Source organism: Nelumbo lutea, chromosome 3 (genome assembly GCF_056320005.1).
Source record: "Nelumbo lutea isolate HS-2025 chromosome 3, American lotus-T2T, whole genome shotgun sequence".
In the NCBI taxonomy this organism is placed as follows: Eukaryota; Viridiplantae; Streptophyta; class Magnoliopsida; order Proteales; family Nelumbonaceae; genus Nelumbo; species Nelumbo lutea.
In genome coordinates, this window is record NC_142686.1 from 62,068,569 (window position 1) to 62,091,282 (window position 22,714).

The 22,714-nt window shown below is 38.0% G+C and overlaps 1 protein-coding gene across 2 annotated transcripts in view; it reads left to right on the top strand.

Annotated features, from left to right (window-relative positions):
* The window catches only part of LOC148865278 (Sec14p-like phosphatidylinositol transfer family protein), a 52,238-nt gene extending 39,160 nt beyond the window's left edge, over nt 1-13,078 (top strand). For both annotated transcript variants that reach the window (XM_088977580.1, XM_088977579.1), the window contains 2 exons: nt 12,502-12,688; nt 12,781-13,078. In XM_088977580.1, the coding sequence (XP_088833706.1) occupies nt 12,502-12,555 (54 nt within the window). In that variant the 3' untranslated portion in view covers nt 12,556-12,688; nt 12,781-13,078. The remainder of the gene's footprint in view (nt 1-12,501; nt 12,689-12,780) is intronic.
* The last annotated feature ends 9,636 nt before the right edge of the window (nt 13,079-22,714 follow it).

Below are 22,714 nucleotides of genomic sequence, written 5' to 3' on the forward strand. Positions count from 1 at the left end.
ACTTCATCTTGGATACTGGAGCAAATTTCTCTGCATAGTATACTCCATATACCTGTGTAAAACCTTTTGCCACCAATTTGGCCTTGTACCTTTCAACAGTTCCATCAGCTTTATGCTTCACTGTGAACATCCACTTTCATTCCACTGGTTCCTTCCCTTCAAGAAGATCCGCCAACTCTCAAGTGCCACTTTTGTGCAATGCATCAATTTCTTCCCTCATTGCATCTGTCCATTCAAGTTTGGATAAAGTTTTTGTCACATTCTTAGGAATAAAAACACTATCAATGGAATAGAGGAATGCATGATATGAAGGTGAAATATGGTTATAGGACACAAAGTGAGAGATAGGATGATTAGTAGTATAAGATCTAACACCCTTTCTCTTAGCAATAGGAACATCAAGATCATTAATGATAGGGGGATCAATATTGAGAGATTCAAGCATATCAGTGGGAACAAGTGTACTTGGTTGATGAGGAGGATCTACCTCTAGAGAATCTAATGATGTTAGTTGCACAGTTTCAGGTTCCATGGCTCTTGAACTCTGCTGGCTCTTGTGGCAGCGAAGAAAGACATGAATGGAGGAGGATTAGGAAGAGGAGGTAATTTAGTCTGAGCCTTGGTATGTTTCTCCTCAACCCTACTCTCCCCCTGAGGAGAAACTGAGAAGAAAGGAGAAGATACATCTACAGAGACATAGTACTTGTGTGAGGTGGGAGCATAGCAATGATAACCCTTTTGAGATAAAAGGTAACCAAGGAAAACACAAGGAATAGCACGAGGATCACATTTGCCGTGAGTAGGGGGCAAGTCATGAACAAAGCAATGACACCCAAAAATACGCATTGGAATGGGGGACAATGGAGCTGTAGGAAACAAAGTTGATGTGGGGCCTTATAGTCTAGTAACTGAGATGGCATACAATTGATGGTATATGTAGCACACAAAACAACATCAATCCAAAAGCATTTTGGAACACTCATATGGAGTAATAAACCACGAGCTACTTCGAGAAGGTGACGATTTTTCCTTTTAGCAACACCGTTTTGTTGGGGTGTCCTAGCACAAGAACTTCGATGATGAGATCCACATGACGCAAAGAATTCTGTGAGATCACTATGGAAGTACTCTTTTGCATTGTCCGACTGGAAAATATGAATTTCAGTTTGGAACAGAGTGAAAATCATGCATTGAAAGTCTTTCACAATCTTTGGCACTTCATCTCTAGATTGCATTGGGTAAACCCAAGTATATCTAGAGTGTCATCAATCAAAGTAATGAAATACTTATGTTCAACCGTAGTAGGTAGAGTAACAAGGCCCCAAACATCAGAATAAATAATATGAAATGGAAATTCAGATATTTTATTTCTTAAAGGAAAAGAACTTCTATAGTGTTTGTTCAATTGTCATGTCTGACACTGCAACTTACTAATTGACAAAGACTTAAATAATTATAGAAACATAACTTTTAATGACTCAAAAGAAAGATGACCGAACCATCAGCCACTCTCACCTTATATCTCCCAGAAAGGAGGTTATATGCCTGAAATAAAATTGACTTACTAGTCATGTGGTTTGAGACTCTAGAGTCAATTATCCAAGGGGAATCAGATGTATGAGATGACACATGGAAAGCAGTGGCAGTGTTACTTGGTGTAGACACAAAGGAAGTAGAAGGAGTAGGACCAGAATCTATCTGGCGAAGATTCCTACCATATAACTCCAAATAGTCATGAAAGGAGTTGATAATCTCTTCCTTGGGGTTAGAACTAGGGTGCCTTTCCTGAGTTATCATGGGACTAGTCTCTTGAGATGCCACATTAGCTGAGTTATATTTTTTTTATTCTGCTAGATTGGTTTCTTACTCTAATTAGTTGTGGACTTCTTACTCAATTTCTGTGCCTATTTAGGTTTCCCATGGAGGTCCCAACATGTATCTCTGGTGTGTCTTGCCTTTTGACAGTGAGTGCACCAAAGTTTACGCTTGTCATCCACTCTCTTCTGAGAATCACCCTTCTTAAAGAAGCCTTTGCCATTTGAATCTATACTTCCTTGGACAGCTAGGGCAACCGGCTCCCACTCTGCACAATTCATCACACTTCTTCTACTCTCTTTTGACTAGACTTAGGCATAAACCTTCTAAATGGATGGTAAGTCTTTACTTTCCAAGATCTGTACTCCAATAGACTCATATGAAGGGTTCAACCCCAAAAAGAAAAGAAAATACCCATTGCTGAGAAACAAGTGACTTGTATGCCTTTGCATCTTCATCACACTTCCAACTCACATTTTGATAGTGATCCAGTTCTTGCCAGATTGATGTTAGATCTGAGTAGTACACTAAGAGACTTCTCTTCCCCTGCTTGCAAGTAGAAGATTCAGCTTGCAGTTGGTATATCTTGGCATGGTGCCTTTGCTCTGAATAGGTAGATTTTACTTGTTCCCATATTTTACAAACTGTTTCAGCCCACATGAATGTCTTCCTTACTTGTGGCAGCATGGAAACCAAGAGCCGTGACATCACCATACTATTTTCTTGGTTCCACCTATCATATTCAATACTTCCATTCTTCGGTTCCTTCACTTTTCCATTAATAAATCTTATTTTCACCCTAATAGTGGTGTAGAGTTTTATTCCCCTATACCATTCAAGGTAGTTTAGTCCATCAAAAGGAATTACAGCCATGGGAAAACTCATATCCATCCCCCCACTCACTCCATTTTGACTTACTGAAACCCCTGAAGTAGCAGAATTCCAAGAGAACATGGTCGAAAAAGGATATCAGTCTCAACACTCAACTTAGGATCCCTCCTTACACCCCAACAAAAAAAAAACACTTAGCTCCACACAAGTAAGCAGTCCACACACACACTTCAGTTTGGATTCAAACTGAGCACAAAACAGCACCAATTTCCAGAAAAAATGGCAAGATCAGACTGATTTCAAACCTGTACAGGTTAACAGTCCCAACCTACCAACCTTCCATATTGTCTAAGTACATTAACCATCAGGAGAGATCCTTAAAAACTTGTAATCATACAAAAAACTGGAGATATCAGGTCATCCGTGACCTACAGTCACCTTTTCACAGGTACAGGATCACATGATCCATGAAAAAAGAGGTATAAATCTCACAAAAATCTGACTACATTCAACAGCCCAGATTCATTTGATTTTTCTCTTGGTACATGTCAAGAAAGATAAAAGAGGAAAAAAAAAAGGAAGGATTGTACCAGTCGTAGATCAGTTTTTGTTCAGCCCAGATTCAGCATGTCGAATTGGAAGTCTTGTTCGATCTGCTCTCACAATCAGTAATCCCGCTCTGATACCATCTTGACAGTATAGAATTGACTGGAAATAAGAGAGAGAAGGGAAGAGAGGAAGAAGGGAGAAGGTAGAAGAGAAGAAGAGAGATTGGCAACACTAGAATAGTTCTGGTGGCGCCTGATTATATTAATATTTATAGGGCGACTAAAAAGAAAGGGAAAAAGACCCTTGTGCCCCTGCTGTAAATAAAGTACAATAACAGCAATAAAAAGGCTTTAAACAGACCAAACAGACCCTAAAAAGACAAAAATAATAAACAAGAAACAAAGTAAACTATTTCAACAGAAAGAATGGTTGATACTCAACAATAGTCACATCCATAGAGGTGAACTGTGATGAGAAGAGGGACCATAACACCTAGTCCATTTTGAGTTGTGGGATATCCCAAAAAATATAAGGAATAGAACACGGGTCAAGCTTACCACAAGATGGTGACAAACCCTAGACAAAACATCGACATCCAAAAGCACGAACAAGGGTAGAAAACAATTGGAACTGAGGAAACAAGAACTGATGTGGAGCCTTGAACTTGAGAACACGTGTGGGCATACGTTTGATAAGAAATGCAGTTGTCAACACAACATCAGCTCAAAATCTCTAAGGAACATGCATATGCAACATCTATAGGCCACTTCAAGGAGGTGCCTGTTCTCCTTCCTCTCAACAATACCATTTTGTTGAGGGGTCCTAGGGAAAGTACTATGAATTGTACCATGTTGGGAAAAAAACTAGTTGTGATCATCTCTGAAATATTCACAAGCATTATCTGAGTGAAATATTTACACTTCCACATGAAACTGAGTAAACATCATTCTTTGGAAATCTTCTATTATTTTAGGAACTTCATCCTATGAACAAAGTAAGTAAATCCAAGTATATCGTGAGAAATCATCAATGAAACGAATGAAATATCTATAACTTTAGCAATAAAGTAGGGTCCCACACGTCAAAATGAACAATTTGATTTCTTGGAGGAAAACTCGTTCTACAATGTCTGCTTAAAGGACAAGTTGGACACTGAAGTGAAGACTCAAACATTGACTTAAATAACTTTGGAAACAACTTTCCAAGATGGAAAAGACAAATGACCCAATCAATAATGCCACTACATACTCTGGGCTTTATTACAAGGACTCTCAAACTAACTCACAAAACTTATTGTATTACTTGACTCCAGAGTAGCAACATCATCTAGGATGTATAGACCATCAACCACACGTCCCTTACTAATCGTTCTCCTAGAAGTCACTAAAAGATAAAATGTTTGTAGGAGATTTGGAAACATGATAGATTGAATGGAGGAGAACCACATTATGTATGGACACAGTACCTTGGCCAGCAATGGTGGTGTGAGAACCATCGGCTAGCCTAATTTTGTCTTTACTAGAAAGTAAATGATATGCTAAAAACAAATTTGGTGCACCTATCATGTGGTTGGTTCCCCTAGAATCACTGATCCAACGGTTGGAGGATGAAGTAGACACATGGAAATGAAGAGGCTTGGTTACCTGATGTGGACACATGTGAGGTAGGAGTGATAGAGGTCTCCTCAAGTTGACAGAGAGCTCTACTATATTCTTCCAACCGATCACATAAGGTACACAATATTTCTTCTTTAGAGTTAGAACCTATAGAGATACTCTCCTGAGATGAACCACTAGAAACTGCATAAGTCGAACCTGAATTCTTTCCAGAATGTTGTAGTTGCTTCTTCTAGAAGGACAAGGTTTTTTGGCTTGTCAACAAGGTTCCAACATGTCTCTTTGGTATGTCTGGTGTCTACCACAATAAGTATGTTTTCTTGGTACTGAGATGGTGTAATTCCAAAGCAAAGAGAAGAGAAGAACAAGAAGGGAGAAGAGAGAAAAGAGAGAGAAGGGAGACAAAATTGAAAGAGGCAAAAGTCAACTAGCGGCGGGCAACCATACATAAAAAATAAAGGAGAAAATTACAAAGGTGCCATTGCGTCACTAAACTTAAAATAAAACTAAGTTATTTCAACACTCCCCCTCAAGTTGGGACGTAGATATCAATCATGCCCAACTTGTCACACAAATCATCGCGCTACGAGTGATGTAAGCCTTTTGTAAATATATCTATCAGTTGCTCTTTGGAACTCACATATGGGTGCACACTTCCCCATTAACAATTTTCTCTCTAATGAAGTGTTTGTCAACCTCTATATCTTAGTTCTATCATGAAGAACTGGGTTGGCTGCAATATTGATGGCAGCCTTGTTATCACAATACAAGGACATAGGACCATCAATAGGAAAACCCAGTTCGCTCAACAGATTGTTTATCTGCATGCCTTCAGCCACCCCATGGGGCATTGCTCTATATTCAGCTTCAACACTATACCTAGCCACCACATTTTGTTTCTTGCTTCTCCATGTGACTAGATTTCCTCCCACAAAGGAACAATACATACTAGTAGACTTTTTGTCATCAACTGATCCAGCCCAATCAACATCTGTATATACTTCAATCTTCAAGTGACCATTCTTTTGGTATAACAAACCAGCTCTAGGAAACCTCTTTAGGTATCTGAGTATTCTTTCTACTGCCTCTAAGTGTGTGGTCTTAGGAGCTTGCATGAACTGACTAAGAACAAGAACACCTACTGCATAAGCAATGTCTAGCCTGGTCATGGATAAATATAGGAGCCTTCCCACAAGTCTCTGGAATTGTTTTACATCTTTGACAACTTCACCACAATAGTCACCTAGTCTGTGATTTGGATTAATGGGATAGTCGGCTGGCTTAACCCATAGTTTTCCTGTATCCTGTAACAGATCTAAGATGTATTTCCACTGAGAAATGAAGATCCCCTTTTGAGAGCGGGCCACTTCAATTCCAAGGAAATATCGAAGGGGACCTAGATCCTTCACCTCAAATTTAGTGGCTAGGAAATCTTTTAGTATTTGAATTTCAGCCTTCCAGTCACCTATGATCACTATGTCGTCAACATACACTATCAATGCTACAATCTTTCCTTCCCCTCTTTTCACAAATAGAGTATGGTCAGTCTGACATTGTTTGTAGACAATCTACTGTATAGCCAGATGAAACATGCTGAACCAGGCTCTCAGTGATTTCTTCAAACCATACAAAGACTTCTTTAGTCTGCACACATTCTGCTCTTTGCCTAGGACACTAAAGCCAGGAGGTTGAACCATGTATACCTCTTCCCCAAGGTCTCCATTTAGAAAGGTGTTTTTAAATGTCTAGCTGATGAAGATCCCAATCAAGATTTGCTGCAAGGGAGAAAAGGACTCCAATGGAGTTCATCTTGGCTACTGGGGCAAAGGTCTCTGCATAATCTACACCATATACCTGGGTAAACCCTTTTGCCACCAACCTAGCCTTGTACCTTTCTGTCGTGCCATCAGCTTTGTGTTTCATTGTGAACACCCGCTTGCACCCTACTAGTTCCTTACCCTCAGGAAGATCCACTAATTCCCATGTACCATTTTTATGTAGGGCATTTATCTCTTCTTTCATTGCATCTGTCTATTCAGGTACTAAGAGAGCTTTTGCCACATCTTTTGGGATAGGGACACTATCAATGGAAGAAATGAAAGCACGAAAGGAGGGTGAGATGTTCTCATAGGTAACAAAATGGGTAATAGGATACTTGGTGGTACAAGACCTAACTCCCTTTTTGCAATAGGAATGTCAAGGTCATCACTAGATGGAATTTCTATGGCAAGAGGATCAGGAACATCAATAGGGATGAATAGTACCTAGTTGGATATGATCTGTCCCCGGTGAATCAGATGATGTTGGCGGTATGGTTTCAAGTTGCTCCACAACTCTCGAATTTAGCTGGCCCTTGCAATGACGAAAAACACGGAATGGAGGAGGGTCAGGCAAAGGAGGAAGAACCTGAACCTGAACTGATTTCTCCTCCACCTTACTCTCCCCCTGAGGAGAAACCGGGAAAAAAGGCTCACTTTCAAAGAAAGACACATCCATAGAGGCATAGTACTTGGAAACGGCGTCAAAGCATCGATAGCCCTTTTGCAAAGAAGGATAACCCAAGAAGACACAAGCAATGGTACGAGGATCAAGTTTTCCACGAGTAGGAGAAAGGTCCTGGATGAAACGACTACCAAATACACAAATAGGAATAGAGAAAAGTGGAGCCTTGGGAAAAAGAAGCTGATGGGGGGCCTTGTACCCTAACAAGCGAGTTGGCATACGGTTGATGAGATAGGCAGCACACAACATAGCATCCAACCAGAAACGTTTAGGAACATTCATGTGTATAAGTAACCCACGAGCAACTTCAGGGAGATGGTGATTCTTTCTTTCAGCAACACCATTTTGCTAGGGGGTTCTAGTGCAAGAGCTATGGTGTATGGATCCGCACGAGGCAAAGAACTCCATAAGATCACTATGGAAATATTCTTTGGCATTGTCTGGTTGGAAAATTTGGATTTCCGTTTGAAACCGAGTGAATATCAAGCGTTGGAAATCTTTAATGATTTTTGGTACTTCATCTCTGTACCGCATAGGGTACACCCATGTATATCGGGAGTAATCATCAATAAGTGTAATGAAATATCTATAGCCAGACTCGGTTGCTAAAGTAACAGGGCCCCAGACATCAGAATACACAATATGGAAAGGAAAATTAGATTTATTATTTCTTGAAGTAAAGTGATTTCTACAATGTTTGCTCAACTAACAAGTTTGACATGTGAATCCAACACTGACATTGATTTAAATAAATACGGTGGAGAAAGAACCATGTAGAACATCAGAGAGGGTGAGTCCAAGAGGAAGGGAGATGGTTCCTTGACCAGCTATGGTGGAGAAAGAACCATCAGCAAGTCTCACCTTGTCCCAACCAGATAATAGATGATAAGATTGAAAATAATTGGACTTACCCGTCATATGGTTCGAGGCTCTAGAGTCTGTTATCCAAGGGGTGTCTGAAGAATGAGAGGACACATGAAAAGCTATGGTAGAATTACCATTACCTGATGTAGACGCAAAGGAAGTCGAGGGTGGAGAAGCAGAATCCATCTGGCAGAGTGCCCTCCCATACAACTCTAAAATGGTCACGGAAAGAATTAATGATATCTTCTCTCGGAATAGTCCCGAAAGAACTCATAGTGGTGGTAGATGATTGAGGCTTTTGAGATTTATATTTGCTGCATTAAACTTTTTCTGACCTTGTTGTATTAGCTTTTTATTCTAAGCCGGCTTTTTACTCATTTCCTAAGCCCACTTTGGCTTCCTGTGAAGTTCCCAACATGTCTCCCGAGTATGCCTAGACTTCTGACAGTGTGTACACCATAACTTAACTTTGTCATCGCCTTTCTTCTGGAAGTCACTCTTCTTGAAGGAATTTCCACCACCCGTAGAAACACTCCGTTTAGCTGCTAAAGCCTCATGCTCTCCCTCAGGATTATTCATCACATTCCGTCTGCTCTCTTCTGACTGCACTAGAGCATATATGCGAGGTCTTTACACCCCAATATCTGAACCCTAATAGATACATATTATAGGATTCAGCCCTAGGAGAAAGGCAAACACTCTTTGCTGTGAAACCAGAGACTTTTATGCTTTGGCATCTGCATCACACTTCTAGTCTGTATTCTGATAGTGATCGAGTTCCTTCCAAAAAGAAGTCAGGTCTGAATAGTAGGCAGAGAGGCTCCTCTCCCCCTGTTTACAAGTTGAGGAGGCAGCCTGCAACTGATATATTTTAGCATAATGTCGTTGTTCGGAGTATGTAGACTGTGGCTGCTCCCATATCTCATGAGTTGTTTCTGCCCACATGAAGGTCCTTCTCACTTGTGGCAGCATAGACAATAACAGCCATGACATCACCATGCTGTTTTCCTGGTCCCACATATCATGTTCCACACCACTAGACTGGGGTTCTCTAATTCTGCCATTGATATATCCTGCTCTTACCCTTGCAGTTATGTAAAGTTTGGTTCCCCTTGACCATTCTAGGTAATTAAGGCCATCAAAGGGAATAACAGCCATGGGAACTCATGTCAAAACCTCCGCTCATCCCACTCTGACTAGAGGTAACACCAGGCATACCAGAATCTTCTGAAGACATAGAAGCTAAATCTGATCAGTCACAAACCAGCTAGAGAACAAGTTTTTTAATTCAGTTCAGACCCACAGTACAGTCAAAAACAGGTTGCAGTTCAGCTACACTTCTGGACACAAAAAAAAACTTGGTTCTCACTCAAGGAAATCACAGCTGGTCCCTCACCATAACTGTTCTCAGATTTTGGCCCTACTGAACCCTTTCAGACTGATCACACCATTCTAGATGTGTAAGGACTATCAAAAAAAAGATCTGACCATTCTCTCCAGCAACAAAACAGCTTTCACACAGTAATTTAGCTTCTATATGAGTAGAAGAAGAAAAAAAATCTGCTGTCACAGCAGTTACAGATCTGTAACCTTGAAGTAATAACACCTTTCTGGGAAAACAGGGATCGCTTTATCCACATACAATGAGAGAAAATACTCCCACACCAGCCGCAGGTCATTGGACCCACATAACCCATACATCTGGGTACAAAAAAGGATCAGTTCGATCCACAAAAAGAGGAAGAAAAAACTAAAAAAAAAATAACTCACAGTATTTGATTTTTTTTTTCTTTCTGATAGTTTCTGGGTTCACGACCAAGAAAAAGGAACAGTCTTGCAGTGAGCTTCCTCACACGTCCACCAGAGATCTTGTTCTTTGGTTCGACCACCAATAGACAGAAAAGGAAAGAAGCGCCGCCCTGGTCCTAAGATTGGATCTGCCGCTCTGATACCATGTTTTCTTGGTGCTGAGATGGTATGATTCCAGAGCAGAGAGAAGAGAAGAAGAAGGGAGAAGAGAGAAAAGAGAGAAGAGAGACAAAATTGAAAGAGGCAAAAGTCAACTGGCAGCGCCAGTTTATTTTGGTATATATACTAGGGCGACCATACATAAAAAATAAAGGAGAAAATTGCAAAGGTGCCCTTGCAGCACTAAAGTTAAAATAAAACTATGATCCAATGTGAAGAAAATGAAGAAAATACATTCGGAGTCCTAGACATATGATCCGAGGCTCCAGAGTCGATGATCCAATGTGAAGGCTTGGAAGCCAAGCAAGCCATACTTGAATGGGTAGGGGTAGCTGTGTTCTGTTGAGAAGATGCCTTAAGGAACTGCTCATATACCACACGTGGTACACTCACCATCTCCTTCCCAGAAGCACCAGTAGATGTGGAGGGGGTCTGATCAGTTTTCTAATTTTCACTAGCTATACCACTACCCCTAGTCACAACATGGTTAGCCCAAGTGTTGGGTGGACCATGTAAATCATAGTAGAAATTATTAGTATGCCCCTCTAATCCACAGTATGTACACTTCCTAGGAGCATTACTTCTTCCTTTATCACAACCTCCTGAGTCTTGACCTCCACTTCGGCCACCAGCACGGTTAAACTCGGGACCACCTCGGTTACTTGGAAGTCCATGACCACCACCTCTATTTCCACGCACCACCAAACCAGATCTGTCTGAGAGAGAAGAATACTTTGTAGACTCAATAGATGTCCTCCTAAGACAGGCAAACACTTCTTCAAGTGAGGGAAGAGCAGACCCCCCCCCCCCAAGTATTTGTGCTCGAACGGGTTCATATTCAGCCTTCAGACCCACCAGGAACCTCGTCACATCAACTTGTTCTCGCTGTTGTTGTTGAACCTAAACATTCGGTGTCAGTGGATGATATACATTAAGCACATTTTGGATATTTCATAGACTTGCATAGTATTCCTCCAAGCTTTGATTGCCTTGCTTCAGATTAAAGTACTCTTGGTACAACTGATACACCTTAGTTGTATTGTCTTGTCTGAAATACAGTTTCTTAGCATGGTCCCAGATTTCTTTAGCTGTATCTAGGAACATAAAGTTCACACTGATTTTAGGTTCCATGCTATTCCACAACCAGTTCATAATTTGAGCATCCTCTTGCTCCCAATCACTGAACCCTAGAGAGTCAGAGGAAGGTTTTTCCTCTTTCACATGCTTTACCTTCTTCTTGGCCTTTAAGAACACCTCCACTGACTTGGCCCACAGCACATAGTTCTCACTGTTCAACTTAATAGATGTCATTTGAACATTTAAATAATCTGGAGAGATCATAACACTAGTTTTGTTGTCACTACCATCTCCGGCTGACATCATTTTCAACTAAATCTCCTCACTTCACAAAGGAATCAATTTTATAGACAAGGTTTTTACCTTCAACTATTCCGAATCAAACCACACACTACTCAGCACAGCATAAACACTACTACACTACTGCTGTCGTGAACTTCAGCAACTTAAAACCCTACTTACATACCCAGGTATAAACAGAGGAAAAAGGGACTGATATGCATACTAATCACTTTACACAACCACAGAAATATATTCTAGACCAAAACACAGCATTCGAAGTCCACTACTTGGGCAAAAAAAAGAAAACTGTTCATACCTGTCCACAAACAGCCCTCTTTGTATCACAGAATAGAGGGCATCTAGTACACCACTTAAATGATCACCACCACAGCAACTGGAGGCATACTTACCTCCAAAAACAGAAAACAACCACTCTTTTTTGGCCTCTTGTCGAGCTTCCAATCGGGCTAGGAGAAAATCGATGAAATCTGATATGGCTGGCGGCGAAACCAGGAAGAAGAAAGGGCGATGAGGAAAGAAGAAAAAGAAGAAAGTAAACTGGGTTTTATTGCTCTGATACCATGTGAATAACCCTATTCAGTTCTAGGTTAAAGTAGAGAAGAAGAAGAGGAAGAAGGAGAAGAAGGGTTCAGCCAGTAGAGGAAAAGTTAACCCTCACTAGTCGACCCACTTGTATTTATATCAAATAAACTCAGTTACAAGAAAGACAATATTGTCCCTTATAAGTGATGGGACACATAACTTAAACTTGAATAAAATAGACCTTTCACTCTCAAATAGATAAACCTAAAAGACCAAAATACCCCTGTTCTGTGAACTCTAACACATTCAATATATTACATTTCCCTGCTTATATGGATTTCAAATGTATTCCTGCCTCCTTTGCCCACTCCTTTTTTATTATTCTAATTTATTTTGCTCATGGTTTATAGCACCAATTGCTCAAGTTTGCTGATAATATACTTGTCAATCACAGAAGAGAAACTCTTGCTGGTCAGGAGATTGCAAGTTTCTTCCGCCTGGTAACTGAATATATTGTTTGGAAAGATTGGATGCCGAAGTTGTTGGCTGACCTTCCTTCTTTTCATAGAGTATCAAGAATGCATACAACGGCCACAAAGAGATAAGGATCTCTTTGAACAGTTCCCGGCCACTAAATCAAGGTTCTTATCATTCTGAGTAGCCCTCTCCTCTCTGTTGGTAAATCCAATAACTTTTCAATCACCTTGGAGCACCATGGTTCTTTCTTTTGCAGGTTTGATAATGGGAAGGTGCACCTATTAACACAGCCCCAAATGGAAATGCACTATGTATCCTTTAAAAGTGTTAAGAGGAATAGGCATCATAATGTCATATATTTATGCAACATTGCCTTTGCATCAATGTTCTTATGGTTATTTCTTCTTTTTGCAATGTTCATATGTCATACTTCATTTGTATTCAATGATAATATAGAACATATGTTAATAATCCCCCAAACAAAAAACCATCTGTTAATAATCATGTGTGCAAGGTAGTCTAATTTTAGAAGCAGAAATATTTGCTTATCAAAACCTACTAAGCTGGTGTCTAAGCTGAATGTTTACAAAATTACGTTACTAAAACATCCTGAAAACTTCCGAACTTCCGTTTCCATCTTAGAATATCTTGATGTGTGAGGTAGTTGATGTTGAACAACATCAACCATTTGATTTGTGGGGATGACAAATCATAGATACAGGTTCTGGTGGTGCATTACATATGCGAGCATGAAAATATTGTTTTGCATATGCAGCCAAGGATTTGATGGCACCAAAGAAGAGAAAAATAGGCGATGACAGAACAAGCACACAAATGTAAAGAATTATGTGAATTGACAAAATGTATATTTCTACAGGTGAAAATGATCAAAGAACTCTACTTTATCAAAAGGAAATTATATCGAGGGACCAAACCTGACAAGAATGATAAGGAAAAAGCTTTCTTCCTAAGAATATAGGCATCAATGGATCAGGTTTAGGTTAGAATTAATCTAAATTAAAACAAATTTGAACAAATTGGACGGTACAAACATTGAATTGAACCACTCCAAAATGGTCTAAAACATTCATTGGATTGGGTTGGACCTGGTCCATTTGTAATGGACTCACATTGGATTGGACTGGATTGGACCAAATCCAATTCAATTTATTCCCCTATGTGTACATCTGTCCCTCCCCAAACCCACATTGGCGAGAGTTTCGTGCATTGGGCTGCCATACAACGACCCACATTAAGCAAATAAGAGTCTTCTATCATTTTCTTTACACCCACTTATGTTACAGAAATCAACTTTATCATTGATCAAGTCCACATTAACCTTGAACAATTCTGTAGAAAGGGGTGCTATCTTTAATTCTTTTCATAGATTATCATCTCCATTGTCTTGTGTAAACTTATTGGAGTCGTATATCTAAAACTTTGATTTTCCATAAACCAAAGTTATTTTCCTCAAGTTTTTCTACTTTGAATCAATGTTATCAGACCCAAATTGTTCACAAATTTGTAAAAGCTATTGGGTTACAATTCAAATGGTCCGATCACTGGTTTTGATTCAATGAATGATGACATCATATTTACATGTAGAGCTGTAATTTAGGCCGTGTTGGGCCAGTACGGCATGGCCTGTGCTTTTGGCGGGCCATGCCATGCTAGCTCGCAGGCTGAGCCAGGGTGTGCTTCCCTTCCTTAAGATACTTTGAGAGGTCAGCCTGGCATGGCCTGAGCCCATACAGGTCTGTACCGGGCTGGTTTGAGCCTTTGGTCAGACCAGCTATAGATTGGGCCAAGCCATGAGAGGTATATTTTAAAAAATGAAAAAATAAATAAATATTTAAAGTAAAAATATACAAAAGATTAAAAAAAATCTTAAATTTTATTTTACATGAATTTTGATATATATAATTATTTATATAAACTCCAGGCCCAGTTGCATTCTAATGGTAATCGAAAGTTGGAAGCCCCCTTACGGTGCCCATTGGGAGGGCTGAAGCGCAGCTGCTTGTGACTTTCTGAGGCGGCCTCACACAGATAGCCTATCAGCTATGTTTGGTGAAAAATGGGAGAGTCCAAATTGGCTGTAGTTCAATTATTTGATGGACTGTCTCCCAAAAAACTAAAAAAGAAAAAAAAAATCATTTGATGGGATGTCCCCTTTAGCTTCTTTGAATAGTTTATTCTAAGCGCTTCAAAGCAGCTGAACAAATTTAGTTGAATCTTTAGCTAAGTTCTCCCAAACGGGCCCATGGTCATTTTTTTTTTTGATAACTTAGCATCGTAAAACATTTAAGTTACTAAAAACCTATAGGTTTCAATGGTTCATGTGGGCAATGGTGAATCATCTAATTTTTCAAAAATTCAAAAAAAAAAAAAAAAGATTTACAAGGCCAATGGGTTCTGGTTTTGCTGATCTGGCCCTTCTTTGAGTCCAACTTTAACAACAACAACAGTGCCTTACCTGCGCAACCCGAGCTTGATTGAATTAACTCCACTTATAGCACAACCCTTCCGCGAAAAACCAAAGGAAAAAGCGACGAATCTAAGATGTGATACATGTTAGGGGGTATTCTTTTTTTGGATTTTAAGAGGGGGGGAGTTGGTCAATGGGATTTTGATTCCCATTGACCAAGAATTCTATGTTCTTTTTTCAGATTTATGTGGGGACCAGTGAAAGTTTATTTTCCTACGTGGGTATTTTCCACTTAGGGGGAAAGTTGCCAAAACTTGAATGGGACAAAAATGCCCTTTTTAATAATGGTTTTTTAAGACTAAAATGGTCATTGCCTTATTTACATGAGAAATAAAAGAACATGGGTAAATGTACTTACCCATACAAGTGTTTTCTAGGAAAAACTTACCCAGGTGACTGCATTTACCCGGGTAAATAACTTATCGAAAAGCGAATGAGGCCTTAGTGGAAACACAACCACAAGTTTGATGGTACCACAATGAAACGAGAAAAATAGAAAGACGGATTTGGGTGGTTCAACAAAATGTCTGCTGCATACGAGCGAAGATGATCAAAGAATTCTACTACATTAAATACTTACAAGCATGGTAGAGACAAATCTGTTTGCAAGAACAAAGTAGCATTCCTCTCAAGCATGGTTTTAAAAAACAAACCGGTGATCGAACTGGTAAGGGGTCCGGTAATCAGTTCGAACAGTTTGACCGTTCGATCCGAATAGCTGGCCCATTCTGACAAAAAAATAAAAAAATTTGAAAAACGATCAAAACCATTCGAACTGTTTGAACAATTAACCAACCAGTTCAGCGGTTTGTTGACCAAAATCAACGGTTTTTCCAGTCCGACCATTCGGTCTGGTCCGGTTTTGAAAATAGTGCTCTCAAGTGACACTCTTCTGATATCTTACAAAAGGATCCTTGCACCCAAAATGCCAAAAAGGGGTGCAAGTTGGATACTTGATTTAATGAATTTGTATTGCATCAAGGCTTGGGTTGTCAAGCTGGCCCATTCAAATTTTAACAAATGATCAACCTAAGCCTGCCCAAATTGCATTCTTACCAACAACATAGAAACACGGGATATGGACATCGGTAGAACCCCAAAGCTGTAACTAGATACACCTAGAGGGTGTGTTTGGTAATAGTGGCACTATGTTGCGGTTTCAGTTTGGGTTTATAAATACAAATTTATAAGAAATGTGTGTTGTCACATTATATATGAATGCCATTTAATTTGGAAATATACATGTGACTGTTAAACATCAACTTGACATTTTATGTAGAAAACAATTTGTATTAATCAACTCATAATCGTTTCAAAACATTTCAGATTGAAAAATCTGTCCCTCACAGACAAAACATAATGAGAACGAAACACTAAAATACTAAATACCCCACTAGTGGATGACTTGCAATAACTTTTATACCTCCAATGGAATAATATTAAACATCTCCTACAAAAAAAAAATGTGTCAAAAGCATAGACTTGTAGATTTACAAGGGCCCTTTTCTTTACTACATGAATTTCAAAGAATTATAATTATCAGTTTTCAAATTAGAAAACCCAAAAGTATTCGTGTGTAATGGGATAAGTAACCAATCATGAGTGAATACACCAATAGATGTGTAAATCAGACCCTGTTGGGCTAGAACGATACAATTTTACGGGCCGCTCATGCTTTGGTGGGCCTTGCTTGCCTCCTCTAGGATACTTTAGAGGACAGGCCCGGCACGAGCCCACATGGGTCCAAGCCCTGCAGTGCCGTGCCACAGGCCTAAGTCGGGCAAGCTATGGACTGGGTTGTGGGCTTGGGCCAAGATGGGTCAGGCCGTGGGGCTAGGTTGAGCCAACTAGTCTTTTTTTTTTTGTTTTTTTTGTTTTTACATTTCTATTATTTTTTCCATTTTTTTACTAAGTGATACAAACTTTGGGGAAAATATAAATTTAACAAAAAATACTTGACGAAATACAAAATAAACAACAAATTGAAAATAAATTAGAAACCTTATTTCATTTGAATTTGAACAATACAATGGAATAAAATATAAAAACAAAATAATAAAATTGAAAATAAAGAATTACAATGGTATTGAAAAAAAATAACAAATAATTTCAATAAAATTGAAAAAAAATCAATAATTTTAAAAATGATATACAATTATTGAGTATACAAAAATAATATTGACTTCATCATTTTTCTTCAAGTTCCACCTCCATCTCCTTGACCCTAATCATCATTTGCTTCTGGTGAAACATCAGGTGAAATGTCATGTCCTTTATCTTGTAGTTTATTGTCAACATCCAGCCAATCTTTCAAGCATATGCATATCTCCATGTTTTCATCATTCATGTAGTCTTTTTTTTTTTTTTTGTCATTTGGCACCCTAGTACTTGCACTAAAACAAGACTTCAATAGAATCGTAGACACTAGAGGGGTTAGTAGATCACGTGTCATGGAGGTAAGAACTAGATAATTTTTTCCACGTTTACTTCACTAGGCTAAAATATCAAAATTATTTAATTCCTCCGAGTTGAAAGAATCATTTAAATTAGAAAAATTAGCTTGTAAATAAAAATTAAGTTTAGTAAATAAACTTGATGATGAAGTGGCAACTGATTTTTGCTTTTTATTTATTAGAGACCAAAATTTTTCTCTTCCATTACTAGAACTATATATTTCAAAGGTAGAAATTACAGTTGTTGTCCTATACAAGTTTTCCTATGCCGTAATAATTGAAATTCATATAAATTGTACATTTTAAATAATAAATTATTATTTTCTTCTTTTATATTTCCAATTTCAATATTCATATTTTCATAATAAGATTCAAGTAAAACATTTAAACCATCTTTTCTAAACCTAGGATTTAATATTGTAGCTAAGCAATAGTAGTGAGAGATAACCCACGAATTCTAGATAATAATAAACACCTGAAATTTTCATTAGTTGTATCATAAAAAAAATGTAAAAAATATTTTATACAAACAGTCAAAGATAGTCCAATCCAACACCTAGTGCAGTATCCTAATCAAGTCTAGAAGTTATGTGTAACTTTCCAATTTTTCCTATCAATCTCCAATGGCTGAGAATATTATAAACTAACATGAGTCTCATAAGTGTCTAGTTTATGGGGTAATTTCATAGAAACATACTAATATCAACATGAAACAATAATGTACTTCTATTCATTTATAATAAATGTATCTATACATTAATCTGATTGGTGCTAAGGGCATACATTGATGCTACCTTCTCCATTGATGCTACCTTATGTCCAATCGGGGAAATTCCAATCGGATGAAATAATAAAGTCTCTCCAACGTTGATGCTACCTTCTCCAATGGTTGAGAACATTCTAATCGGGAGCAAGCCTCAGTCTCATACTGTCCACGTGTTTCTCAAACAATTTCTATGTCAGTGGCTTAATCAATGGGTCTGCTACATTCTCCGCTAATGCTACCTTTTGAATTTGGATCCTTATACTAACAACCTCTCGTAGATCTAGTGTTGTCACACAACTGTGGAATGGGCAATATAATAGGATTCCAAACTCTAGGAAAAATTTCTTCATCCATATTACTTATTAGGCAGCCTTATAGCAATGTGCTTGGCCTCGATCGTGAAATTTGTCGTGGACCCTTATTTGCTACTTTTTCAACTAATTATACAAAACCCCATCACGAATATGCATCCAGATGTAGACTTTCTATCATCTGGTCAGATTGGAAGTCAGTATTAGTATATCCGACCATTTGTAGTGAACTATCGTTAAAGACAAGACAATAGTTTTTAGTCCTATGTAAGTACTTTAGTTTTCGCAGTAGTCCAATACTCTTTTCTTGGGTTAGGTTGGTATCTATTTACAACACTCACGGCCTAAGCAATGTCTAGCCAAGTGTACAACATAGCATAAATGATGCTCTATATGGTTGAAGCATAGGAAATCTTTCTTATGCCCTCTATCTCCTCAAGGGTCTTAAGTAACATTCCTTTGGAGAGAGTGACTTCATGCCTAAAATGGACATATCTCTTCTTGGCATTCTACATGTTCTATCTATTGATAATCTTGTCAATGTAAGTAGATTGTGATAATCCAATTATTTTATTTGATTTATTTCTATAGAATTAAAGTCTCAAAATACAAGAGGCTTCTCCAAGATCTTTTATGGAGAATTGCTACAGAAGTCATACCTTCGTTGTAATCAACATTCCTTCATCATTCTCAATGAGCACAATGTCATTTACATACATAATCATAAATGTAACCTTATCTCTCAATGTCTTTCTATAAAGACAGGATTCATCCAAATTCTGCTTAAAATCAAATTGTTTGACTATTGAGTCTAATCAAAAGTTTTAATTTATGGAAGCTTGTTTCAACCCATAAATAATCTATTTAGCTTACACATCATGTGTTCCTAACCCTTAGCAATAAAGTCTCACGACTGCTACATATAGATATGTTTAATAAGATCTTCATTCAAGAATGCATCTTTGACATCAATATGCCAAATATCATAGTCGTAGTGTGCAACTATAACTAATAATATCCTTATGGATTTAAGCATGACCACTTGTGAAAAGTCTCCTCATAATTGACTCTTTCTTTCTGAGTGTACCCATTCAATATAAACCGAGCTTTATAGGTTTCAACTTTTTCATCAAGGCCCTTCTTCCTCTTGTAAATCTTCTTACAACTAATTGCTTTCACCCTAAGGGGCAAGTCTACGAGAGTCCAAACTCCGTTGGTTTTTATAAAGTCCATCTCGACTTTCATGGAATATACCCACTTCAGGGAGTTTATATCCAACATAGCTTTTGTATAAGTTACGGAACCTTTCTCATTGTTCATAGCTTCAATCAAGTAACTTTCTTGATCATAGTTGTAATATACTAAAGGTCTAAAACCTGAATAGATATTCTAAGTTGGATATTATTATCTAGAATTCGTGGGTTATCTCTCACTACTATTGAGCTCTCTTTATCAAGAACAATTTTCTAATAGTGATTGTTCAGGATGTAGTCCTCCTCCAAGAAGTAGGCATATCGACTAACAATCACTTTTTGATCTTGTGGGTCATAGAAGAGATACTCTACTGAGTCCTTGGGGTATCCTACAAATAAGAAACGATTGGTTTTGGATTCCAATTTGTCCACACTTATCCTTTTGACGTGTATTGGACAACCCCATATTTTGAAGTGTCTTACACTTGGTTTCTTACCGATCCATAGCTCGTAAAGAGTCTTAGAAACTGACTTGGTTGGAACTCGATTCAACACGTAAATTACAGTGTCCAATGCATTTCCCCAAAAGGATATGGGTAGCTCTGAATGGACGATGAGTGATTTGACCATATCCAAATAGAGTTTGATATCTTCTCTCTGACACACCATTTAATTGTGGTGTAGCAGGAGATAATTATGATATAATCACATTGTCCTTAAGTAGTCCATGAATTCATCGGAGAGATATTCACCTCATCGATCTGATTGAAGGGCTTTAATTTGTCTCCCCAACTGTTTCTTAACTTCTTGTTTAATCTCCTTGAACTTTGTAAAAGATTCAAACTTATGCCTCATTAAGTACACACAACCATACTGAGAATAATCATTAGTGAAAGTTATGAAATAACAGTGTTGGTTTCGTGTCCTAACATTCATGGGACCACATACATCAATATGTATAAGGTCAAGTGTGACCGTAATTCTTTGAGGCTTACCTGTAAATGGCCTTTTGCCATCTTGCCTTAGAAGCAAGGCTCATTAGTTGGTAGATTTTTCTATAGTGAGAAAAATCTAGAGAGCCATCTTTCACCAATCTTGTGACATGTTCTATGTTAATATGGCCAAGTCAGTAATGTCACAAACACGTAGGATTAATTGTGTCATATGCTCTTTTCTTGGGGATGTGCTCCGATACGATTTTGGTCACATTCGTTTCTAAAGAATGATGGAGAACATAAAGATCATTCCCAAGTTCTTCATGAATAAGGAATTTGTTATTTAATTTAATGGTAATCTTATTACTGAATAAAACATAATAACCATACTTACATAACATAAAAACCGAAATCAAATTTATTTAAGTAAAGGTACATAAAGACAATCTTTTAATATGACAATTCCTTCTCTAAAGATTAAATCTATTGTTCTGATATCAACAGTTGTAATAGTTGTAGTTGTCCCTAAGTAAAGCACAACATCGTCATCATTCAGTCTTCTATTTTCCTTGAACTCTTGCAATGTATTACATGCATGAGTGGAAGCCTTAAAGTCAATACACCAAAATGCAAAAGTGACCAACATATTGGTCTCTATGACAAGATATTCAAAATTACTTTCTTTGTTCTTGCAGGATTCCAAACACTAAGAATAATTTCCCTTTGAGTGCCTAATCTGCTTATAGAAGTGACATTCATTAGATGACTTGTCTCTCTTATGCTTTTTCGGTTTACCTCTTTTTTTTAGGCTTCTTCTTATCCTTTCTTTTCTTCTTATCAAATTTGCCACCTTAAACAAGCATGGCTACTGGATTATCCTTCTTAACCAGTTCTTTGGCTCTTTGCAACATATTGTTGAGTTCCTATAAGCTAACTTTTAACTTGTTCATGTTGTAGTTCATGACAAACTGATTGAATGATGATGATAGATAGTTCAAGACAACATCAGTCTTGGTGTCATCATCAAGTTGGGAGCCAAGAGCCTCCAATTCATTTATATAACCTATCATTCACATGACATGGATATGAACTGGTTGGCTTTTTCGGTTATCCTCGTGGTTATCAATAGTTTGAGGACCTTTTGTCTTGTAAAACAACTATGCACCTTATATATGGTTTTTAGACTATCTAGGATATCTTTGTAGATATTAATTTTGTCAAACTGTATTTGGATAGAATTATCCAAGGAGGCTATGCCATAACACCAGGTAAGAGAATTTTTCTCTTCCCATTCCTGATATTCCCTCCTTGCCTCAGAAGCCCTTTCACCCAAATGTTTTGATATTGTATTTTTGGCATCCTTGTCCAATTTCTCGGATGTGAGCACCAAGTTCAAGTTATGAAACCAGTTTGCATAGTTGGGTCCTTTCAATTTATTGTTGCCTAACAATTTAAAAAACTATCTATGTATCATTTTTTATAAAAGGCACAATTAATTAGTCCACAATATTAATATTGTTTCATGTTATCTTTCATAGAATGAAATTTTATTTATGTTCTATCTCCATTTGTTTATATCTAAGATTTCCTTTCTATCTCAGTGATAGATGACATAGTTCATGTATTTGGAAATGTAGGAAATCACATAGGTGCATGTGGTCAACTGTTTCAGTTGCATAACCCCATCACTTTTTATGAATGATCATATATCCACCCACCCAATAAACTTTCCCTTTATCATCCATTAGACAAGGTTCATTATCAATTTAGGTTACACCTTTCTAACTAATAAGTGCAGAGCTATCATATTGAGAGCCTCAAGGTACCATGGAAGAGTCTTCCATTTTAGGATAGGCCCCTCCCATTAGTCTATGGCACTATTTTTACCATTGGTAAGGCTATAGAGGTTGGTCAAGTCTTCGAAAGTTCGGAGAAGGCGACTAGAAAGAGAGAGGAAGAAAGGAGAGAGAAAGGAGACACCCCCTTGTGAGAAACCCTAGGTCAAAGTTATATTGTTATTTTTTTCTAGGGAAGAGTTGCTTTC